This window comes from Palaemon carinicauda, chromosome 17 (genome assembly GCF_036898095.1).
Source record: "Palaemon carinicauda isolate YSFRI2023 chromosome 17, ASM3689809v2, whole genome shotgun sequence".
Classification (NCBI taxonomy): Eukaryota; Metazoa; Arthropoda; class Malacostraca; order Decapoda; family Palaemonidae; genus Palaemon; species Palaemon carinicauda.
The window spans coordinates 1,153,140-1,164,207 of record NC_090741.1 but is presented as its reverse complement, the minus strand read 5'-3'; the positions used below and the strand labels follow the sequence as shown (position 1 = coordinate 1,164,207).

The 11,068-nt window shown below is 33.1% G+C and overlaps 1 protein-coding gene across 4 annotated transcripts in view; it reads right to left on the bottom strand.

Annotated features, from left to right (window-relative positions):
• The window catches only part of LOC137656631 (neural cell adhesion molecule 2-like), a 404,981-nt gene that overhangs the window by 45,488 nt on the left and 348,425 nt on the right, over positions 1 to 11,068 (bottom strand). For all 4 annotated transcript variants that reach the window (XR_011046975.1, XM_068390799.1, XM_068390798.1 and 1 more), the window contains 2 exons: positions 5,335 to 5,574; positions 4,577 to 4,773 (listed from right to left, as the gene is read on the bottom strand). Coding sequence is in view for 3 of the 4 variants with exons in the window: in XM_068390799.1 (XP_068246900.1) it covers positions 4,577 to 4,773; positions 5,335 to 5,574 (437 nt within the window). In the remaining variant the exon portion in view is untranslated. The remainder of the gene's footprint in view (positions 1 to 4,576; positions 4,774 to 5,334; positions 5,575 to 11,068) is intronic.

Genomic DNA, 11,068 nt, shown 5'->3' with positions numbered 1-11,068 from the left:
CTTTTTTAATTTCACGATTTTCATATACCATCTTATTAACTATTATTAATATTTTATGCATACAATTTTCAGCAGTCTCAGTTTATAATTTATATTAGAAAAGAATATTTATGTTACGTAACTTTTTTTTCGTTACTAAAAATCTTCCCCTTTTTCTTTTCTTTTCTTTCCAGATTTTTCATTTTTAGTTTAGGAGGTTCATCTTTCAACTGAAAATGCACTGAATGTAGCCCAGAATAGTTAGTATACATTATTTTCTGCTTTATCTTGATATTTTCTACAATTCTAGCAATAATTTTCGGATATTATAGGTCACATAGACTGTAATAGTGTAAATAAGAAAGAGGAAAATTCATTATCTGCGCTAGTTATTTTTTTAATTTAAAAAAAAAAATAGTTAACTTTTTTTATTTCAGGATTTTCATATATCATCTTATTTATCTATTATTCAAATTCTATGCATACAATTTTCAGCAGTCTCAATTTATAATTCATATTAGAAAAAAAATATTTCTGTCGCATGTAACTTTTTTTCGTTACTAAAAATTTCCCCCTTTTCTTTTCTTTCCAGATTTTTCTGTTTTCAGCCTAGGAGGTTCATTTTTCAACTGAATATGTCTCAGGGACTCCTAGAAACTACATCAGACTGTTTTTACCAAGTAGCAAGGACAAAGGCTCCCAGAGCCCCGAGAGTGGTAGTCTCTCAAAATCAACAAAAGTTTTCAGGTATCATTTAATAAAAAATCATTAAGTTACTTCCATGTTTTTTTTTTTTTATTGAGTATATCCTAGTCGTAGCTAGCTAGAATTATATGTATAGAAAAATTCTTAAAAAAAATGCATTACCGGAACTACCAAGTGAAGTTGAAACAAGCAGTAGCGTATACGCTACACGTTTACCTGTTACATTATCGATTTAGACGCTTACCTGTCCAGGGTTAAAGGGAATAGGAGGTGAAGAGGTTACCCCTATTTGACGTTTAAAACTGTCATGCGAGTTGGTGACAGGTCATTTTGATTTCACGGTAAATCGGCTGTCGAAGGAGTAGAAGTCCAGCTGAGTTATAAGGTTGAGGGAGCGCCGTTTGTGCCTTGTCCCATTGTAATAGAGAAACCATTGAAGTAGAGTCCAACGAATGAACTCGAGAAGGACTACCCGTATCTGTTTCCTAGCTGTGTGACGACAATTTGTATGACATAGATAGTGGCTGCTAAAGAAGAAAAAGAAACTGAAGGAGGGATGAACTTGGAGGATTTGTTTTCGGAAGAAAAGGATCCCCTTGACGGTATGCAAGAGAAGAACTCCCGAGTAAGCCCAAGGGAAGAGGGACGACAGATGAATGAACAGAAAAAAAAAGGAATGGATTTGGAAGAAATAGAAAACTCAGGGTTAGAAGTAGGACAATTGAGGAGGAAAAGGGCGATAGGATTGCAACGAAAGGATGAGGCATAAACAGAGTTATTGTACCATGTGATGGATGAGATGGAGGTGCAGCAGTCTCCCACCTGTTATTATCTTAAAGATGGACTACCTATGAGGAAGCAGAGATCCAACAGTATCCCTGGGAATGCCGAATTAGGGATATACCATCAAATATTGATTCCCGCACGGGTGAGAAGACAGGTGATTGCTGCAGTGCACAAGACTGGACATATGGGAATAAGGAAGAAGAAAGAGAAGATTATGGGATGGTAGTATCTCGTAAATAAAATGAGCCTATGAAAAGTAAAATTCCACTCTCTCTAAAAAGAAAAGTATTTAATGAGATGATTCTACAAGTATTAACTTATGTATCAGAAATTTGGAGCCTTACTAAAACCTTAAAACATAAGCTAGTTACAAATCAAAGAGTTATGGAAAGAATAATGATAGGAATAACAGTAGGAGAAATAATTAGAACAACATGGATACGAGAGAAAACTAAAGTAAAGGATTTCCTAACAACATGCAATAGAAAAAAAAAATGAACTTGGGTAAGGCATATAACGGGAATGACATACTATAGATGAACATTAGGAATAAAGAAAAGGGTCCATAGAGATTGTAAAAGAAACAGGGGAAGTAAGAGAAGATGATGGATTGACGAACTAAGGAAGCTTCGTCGTGTGGACTGGCACAGATAGACCATAGAAAGACACAAGTGCAAGGCCTTTGTTCTGCAGTGGACTAGTAGTGGCTGATGATGATGATGATGATGATGAATATATATACATATATATAGATACATATACATATATATATATATATATATATATATATATATATATATATATATCTTTTTGAAGGAGAAAATTTCACATTGAATAGGTTAATATATGTATGTGATTAGGAGTTTTGTGAGTTAGTTAAAGGATAGAGAGACATGGATTTGAATAGAGAGAGAGAGAGAGAGAGAGAGAGAGAGAGAGAGAGAGAGAGGAGAAAAAAGAAATTGGAGTCATGTGGCACTCGAAAGGCTATGTTTGTGTAAAGCGCTTATGTTTAGCTAGGCTAGAAATCCCGGCCAAACGATAATAACATGAAAACATATCGCGTGACTCACTCAACAGAAATGCGCGCATGATTCACAGGCCTGCAAGAAGCAAGTGAAGACGCCAAGCAATGTATGACGTCACCATTACGTCAGAAGAGGGGGGCCAACAAAACACAAGAAGTCACATGACGTGACGTAATTACAACGCCCTTGTTCTGGGCTATTTAAGCCCATGTTGTGACTGAAGAGGGGCCTCTTTCCAAAGAGTAACGGCAATGCTAGCTTGTCCCTTCTCCCCCATCCTGGAGCAGGGCCCCACACCAAGTGCCGAGCTGGAAGGCACTTGCTTAACGTCAAGTTAACCACAAGAAATTTTCGAAGTGTCCAAAGCAGGACGACAATGGGACCAAGTTTCCTTCCTGACAACAATTTGCCTTTCAACCGGGAGGTGTCAAATTATATACGATGTAGGAGAAATTACCCAGACGAGAGTCGATGAGTGGACAACTGTTGAAGAAACGATCCCCTATTCTCCCACATCAGGGGATTTCCCATCCCGAATGCTGTAGTGTGTAGGAGAAGTCTACGGTTGCAGCCTCCAATCTTCAAAATTTTGAATGTTCCAGTCGGAGGTTTATAATGATTTGAAGATGTAGAAGATTATTGTAAAATCGTTGATCACTAAGTTCACCAGTAAAGTTAAGGAGCTAAAGGGCATTTTACCTGCACCCACTCTCTTGAGGGTCTAAATATAAATGATCATTTGCACTGATATAAATGACTGATTTACTTATATTAATTAAAAATAATATTGAAGTGGTGCTTAATAAGGATATAATTTTGCCCCATAATGCATTACACACACAAACACACACTCTCTCTCTCTCTCACATATGTATCTAAACACACAAAGACACACACACGCATATATATATATATATATATATATATACATGTGTGTGTGTTTGTGTGTGTGTATGTATGTGAATGTGGGTGTGTATAAATATATAAATACACACACACACACACACACACACACACATATATATATATATATATATATATATATATATATATATATATATATATTCATTTACATATATATTTATATTTATATATATGTGTATAGATACAGATAGATATATATATATATATATATATATATATATATATATATATATATATATATATATATTATATAGATATATATATATATATATATATATATATATATATATATATATATATATGTGTGTGTGTGTGTGTGTGTATATGTTACCTAATTATTCTCTCCATGAAAACATACACAACAAAGGGTTCTTTTCCTTTGTCATTATACACAAGTATTTATTCCAGAATGTCTACCAATTACAGTTTACTAAATTGGCTGACTTTACAAATTCATTAAACTCGTTTATATCTGTATATTTAATGCGCATATGATGGGTATTGATTTGGAGAGAATGGTAGAGATGAATTAAGATTAAATAAAATAAATTAAAACTTAGATATTTTCATAATATTGTAGGTAACTAATTTTAGTAGTTTTGGTTAGTTTTTGCTCATTGTTGTTATTATCTGGATAAATTTCTATTATATTATCACTGTTTGTCTGTGAATCACATTTAGTATAATTATGTGTTCCCCTCTTAGCCGTATTCGATTTTTTTTTAATCTTCGTCCAATTTGTATCACTATTAAAAAAGAAAATATTTATCTCCTTGTATTTACTTACGGGAACTTTTATTTCGAATCATGTCATTTTAAAAATTTTCGTTAAGGTAATATTGAGCTTTAGCCAATTTGTAATGTCATTGTAAAAGTTCCTCTATTTTACCTACTATAATATAAACTATACTCTATACAATCACTATTTTCATTAAAACTTCAGTTTGGAATTTTTTTTTTTTTTACGTAGATAAACTAATTTTTTGAGCGCATTCAACTTAGGTTTCAAGAAATTATCTATAAACTCTATGCCGTTATATTTAATGTAAATTAACCCTAAAAGAAAGTGCACACATTTCACTAGGCTATGGTGCATATAATGCATATTGATATAAAAAATAAATGAGAACGAGGGGTGTCCAAATTCCGCTAACCTGGCGAAGAAGAGTCCCTGGATTGATGTAGAAAGATCCCTCATGGCCTTGGAGGTATTCCTTCTTAGAGGATGTTTGTAGAGGAGACGTTTGCGAAGGACTCCCCTGGTGTTGTTCGACTGCTATACCTTCACCTCCACAGGATATTCCTGTCTTCGCTGTACCGTGCTTCTGTTGTAGTTCCTTGAAATGGTGGTCTTAGAAAGACAAAATAAACCATTAATTGATTATTATCATTATTATCATTAACACCTGTCTTATCGCAGACTATATATATATATATATATATATATATATATATATATATATATATATATATATATATATATATATATATATATATATATTCTATTCGCAGGTATTTTTATGCTTCTATATCATACGAGTCACTGATTAATCAGGAGATGACCCATGGTCATCTCATCATTGAAAAACAAAATATTGTATTTTCCTCATTACGCTCCCTTAAAAGGTCGATAAAGTTTCCCAATCACAGTTAGCTACGATCACAAAAGGATATATAATACAAAATTTATTGGGTAGACACTCTATAACGAAAATTGAACTGCATATATGAATTATTTGAAAAATGCCCAAATTAAAAGAACTTATAAATCATTGTAGTCATTCCATACAGGGAGATTATCTTATCTTCTATACTAAATATACAATAATAAAATGAATATTATTATGGTAAAAATTTCTCCCTGTCAGTTAGAAGGAAAAATATGGTATTTTATCATTAAAATTGGACACACCATCATTGACTGGAATGATGTCAGGATTGAGGTCGTCTCCTACAATAGGATCGGAGTTTCGTCGTGATGGAAGAGTTGCTGGCGAACCACTCTTATCGTAGAGAATCTTGACTTCTGGCTTACAAGGTCGTGGATGTCGTGATCTGACAACAATGACGATAACGATTACCATCAGAAGAATAGATGCTAACACTCCAAACAGTACAGCCAAGATGGGGGTGAGATTTATGGTGGTCGACACTGTAAGAGAGAATAGTAATATGGTAGCAACGATATATATATATATTTATATATATATATATATATATATATATATATATATATATATATATATATATATATGTGTGTATATATATATTTATATATATATATTTATGTATATAAAAATAAATATATATAAATATATATATATATGCGGGTGTGGGTGCGTGTGTGTGTGTGTGCGCGCGAATGCACGTGTGTGTGTGTGTGTTTGTGTGTTTGGTGCATGTGCGTGCATTTATATCTATGCATGTATTTATTAATTCATATACATATACTTTACACACACAAACACACACACACACACATATATATATATATACATATATATATATATACATATATATATACATATATATATATACATATATATATATATATATATATATATATATATATATAAATACACACACCTACATATATATATATATATATATATATATATATATATATAATTTATATATATATATATATATATATATATATATATATATATATATATATATATATATATATGTGTGTGTGTAAATATATATATATATATATATATATATATATACATATGTATACATATATTTTTAAATATATATATATATATGAATGAATAAATATATATGTATATATATATATATATATATATATATATATATATATATATATATTCATATAACTATATATATACATATATATATATATATATATATATATATATATACATATATATATATATATATATATATATATATATATATATATATATATATATATATATATATATATGTACATACATATACCAAGGCACTTCCCCCAATTTTGGGGGGTAGCCGACATCAACAAATGAAACAAAACAAAAAAGGGGACCTCTACTCTCTACGTTCCTCCAGCCTAACAAGGGACTCAACCGAGTTCAGCTGGTAATGCTAGGGTGCCACAGCCAACCCTCCCACATTATCCACCACAGATGAAGCTTCATAATGCTGAATCCCCTACTGCTGCTACCTCCGTGGTCATCTAAGGCACTGGAGGCAGCAGCAGGGTCTACCGAAACTGCGTCACAATCGCTCGCCATTCATTCCTATTTCTAGCACGCTCTCTTGCCTCTCTCACATCTATCCTCCTATCACCCAGAGCTTTCTTCACTCCATCCATCCACCCAAACCTTGGCCTTCCTCTTGTATTTCTCCCATCAACTCTTGCATTCATCACCTTCTTTAGCAGACAGCCATTTTCCAATTTCTCAACATGGCCAAACCACCTCAACACATTCATATCCACTCTATGTGATAACTCATTTCTTACACCCGTTCTCAATCTCACCATTTCGTTCCCAACTCTATCTACTCGAGATACACCAGCCATACTCCTTAGACACTTCATCTCAAACACATTCAATTTCTGTCTCTCCGTCAATTTCATTCCCCACAACTCCGATCCATACATCACAGTTGGTACAATCACTTTCTCATATAGAACTCTTTTTACATTCATGCCCAACCCTCTATTTTTTACTACTCCCTTAACTGCCCCCAACACTTTGCAACCTTCATTCACTCTCTGACGTACATCTGCTTCAACTCCACCATTTGCTGCAACAACAGACCCCAAGTACTTAAACTGATCCACTTCCTCAAGTAACTCTCCATTCAACATGACATTCAACCTTGTACCACCTTCCCTTCTCGTACATCTCATAACCTTACTCTTACCCACATCAACTCTCAACTTCCTTCTCTCACACACCCTTCCAAATTCTGTCACTAATCGGCCAAGCTTCTCTTCTGTGTCTGCAACCAGTACAGTATCATCCGCAAACAACAACTGATTTACCTCCCATTCATGGTCATTTACGTCTACCAGTTTTAATCCTTGTCCAAGCACTCGAGCATTCACCTCTCTCACCACTCCATCAACATACAAGTTAAACAACCACGGTGACATCACACATCCCTGTCTCAGCCCCACTCTCACCGGAAACCAATCACTCACTTCATTTCCTATCCTAACACATGCTTTACTACTTTTGTAGAAACTTTTCACTGCTTGCAACAACTTTTCACCAACTCCATATAACCTCATTACATTCCACATTGCTTCCCTATCAACTCTATCATACGCTTTCTCCAGATCCATAAACGCAACATACACCTCCTTACCTTTTGCTAAATATTTCTCGCATATCTGCCTTACTGTAAAAATCTGATTCATACAACCCCTACCTCTTCTAAAACCCCCCTGTATTTCTAAGATTGCATTCTCTGTTTTATCCTTGATCCTATTAATCATTACTCTACCATACACTTTTCCAACTACGCTTAACAAACTAATACCTCTTGAATTACAACACTCATGCACATCTCCCTTACCCTTATATAGTGGTAAAATGAATGCACAAACCCAATCTACTGGTACATTGACAACACAAAACACATATTAAACAATCTCACCAACCATTCAAGTACAGTCACACCCTCTTCCTTCAACATCTCAGCTCTCACACCATCCATACCAGAGGCTTTTCCTACTCTCGTTTCATCTAGTGCTCTCCTCACTTCACCTATTGTAATCTCTCTCTCATTCTCATCTCCCATCACTGGCACCTCAACACCTGCAACATCAATTATATCTGCCTCCCTATTATCCTCAACATTCAGTAAACTTTCAAAATATTCCGCCCATCTTTTCCTTGCCTCCTCTCCTTTTAAAAACCTCCCATTTCCATCTTTTACTGTCTCTTCAATTCTTGAGCCAGCCTTCCTTACTCTCTTCACTTCTTTCCAAAACTTCTTCTTGTTGTCTTCATATGAATGACCACATCCCTGACCCCACCTCAGGTCAGCTGCCCTCTTTGCTTCACGTACCTTGCGCTTATCTTCCATATTTTTCTCTTTATATTTTTCATACTTCTCTACACTATTACTCTGCAGCCATTCTTCAAAAGCCCTCTTTTTCTCTTCCACTTTTACCTTCACTCCTTCATTCCACCATTCACTGCCCTTCCTCATGCTGCCTCCAACAACCTTCTTGCCATACACATCACTTGCAATCCCAACAAAATTTTCTTTTACTAACTTCCACTCCCCCGGTTTTATTAGCTCTTCAACCCTCACAAGCTCCCTTTTACATTCACCTACTCTATTCCCCCACTCTTTTGCTACAACTAATTTTCCTTCCACAGTGTATATATATATATATATATATATATATATATATATATATATATATATATATATATATATATATAAATATCTATATATATAAATATATAATATATATATATATATATATATATATATATATATATATATATATATATATATATATATATATATATATATATATATATATATATGTATATATATATATATATATATATATATATATATATATATATATATACATATATATATATATTTATATATATACATGGTGCAAATCATGGGGTATGAAGTTGAATCCTAACAAAACTCAAAGTATGATTGTAAGTAGGTCAAGGACGGTGGCTCCTCAACATCCGGATCTCAGTATTGATAATGTTTCTTGAAATTTGTAAGACTTTTAAAATTTTAGGTATGATTCTCGACAGTAAATTTACTTTTGAGAAACACATTAGGTCTGTGTCTTCTCCAATTGCACAAAAAATTGGCTCATTGAGAAAGTCTTACAAGATTTTCGGTGATCAGTCTATTCTGAAGAAGTGTTTTAATTCTTTCATTCTACCTTGTTTTGAGTATTGTTCTCCTGTCTGGTGTTCAGCTGCTGATTCTCATCTTAATTTGTTGGACAGAAACATACGGTCTATTAAATTTCTTATTCCTGATCTAGATATTAATCTTTGGCACCGTCGTTCAATTAGTTCATTATGCATGTTGCATAAGATTTTTCATAACTCTGACCATCCTTTACATTCAGATCTCCCTGGACAATTCTATCCTGTTTGTAATACTAGGCAGGCAGTTAATTCTAATAGTCAGGCCTTCTCCATCATGAGGCTCAATACTACACAGTATTCTAGAAGTTTTATTCCAGCTGTTACCAAGTTGTGGAATGATCTTCCTAATCGGGTAGTTGAATCAGTAGAACTTCAAAAGTTCAAAGTTGGAGCAAATGTTTTCATGTTGACCAGGCTGACATGAGTCTTTTTATTGTTTATATATGATATATCTGTTTTTGACGTTGTTAATAGTTTATATAGGACATATCTGTTTTGACACTGTTACTGTTTTTAGAATGACATATTGTTAATTTATTCTCATTTCTTTATTTCCTTATTTCCTTTCCTCACTGGGCTATTTTTCACTGTTGGAGCCCTTGGGCTTATATCATCTTGCTTTTCCAACTAGGGTTGTAGCTTGACTAGTAATAATAATATATATATATATATATATATATATATATATATATATATATATATATATATCTATTCATCTATATATATATATATATATATATATATATATATATATATATATTTATATATAAGTATATATACATATATATATATATATATATATATATATATATATACACATATATAGGTGTGTTTATATATATACATATATATATATATATATATATATATATATATATATATATATGTATATATATATATTTATATACATATATATATATATGATAAATTTTGCACATTTTTACGTGTTTTTCATATTCAAATAAGCCATATATATTTTGATATATTAATGTCTGGATTCTCTTAACGACCTCGGGATCAGAGCCCCAGGCGAAATCTCACAAAGACAAGAGCTTGGCTCCGGCCGGGAATCGAACCCTGGTCGGCAAGCTTATATAGACAGTGACTAACCCATTCGGCCACGAATGGGTTAGTCACTGTCTATATAAGCTTGAGAGTCAATCTGATGTTCAAAGCAAAGACAACGATGACTGAGAATTTGGAGGAAATTTCAAATGACACAGATAATAGTGATGATGATTCTGATGGTGATGATGATCTTTAAGCTACAGACAATTTGAACAAGATGGTATCTTGTGAATATCAATTTAGTTCACAACAGAGACAATGGTTACAGGCAATATGATCAGACAGGATAGGGTCGCCACAAATGGGAAATATAATGCTTGCAATTTTGAATCATACCTGGTTTGAAGAAGGTCTAGTTTGGGGCTGAGTTTATATTAAAGCTATTGTGGTACCAATGTGGAAGATGTAAGAAACCTTCATGGGTGTGCTTTGAGGGTTAATGCGGGAATTAAGGGGTGTAGGTCATTTCACAAGTTGAGATACAGGAACTTTACATCCATTATCACTGTGACCTTTGACCCCCTAGTGATGTCACTAGTTACATTACGAAGAAATCAGGATCAATTTAAGATCTAGAGCAATCATAAAGTTACAAGAATATATATAGAATATCAAAATCGGACCATCCATAGAAAAGTTATAGCACTTTAAATTTCCTCTACCCCAGAATCCATATATGACGTGTTGTTCATAAGA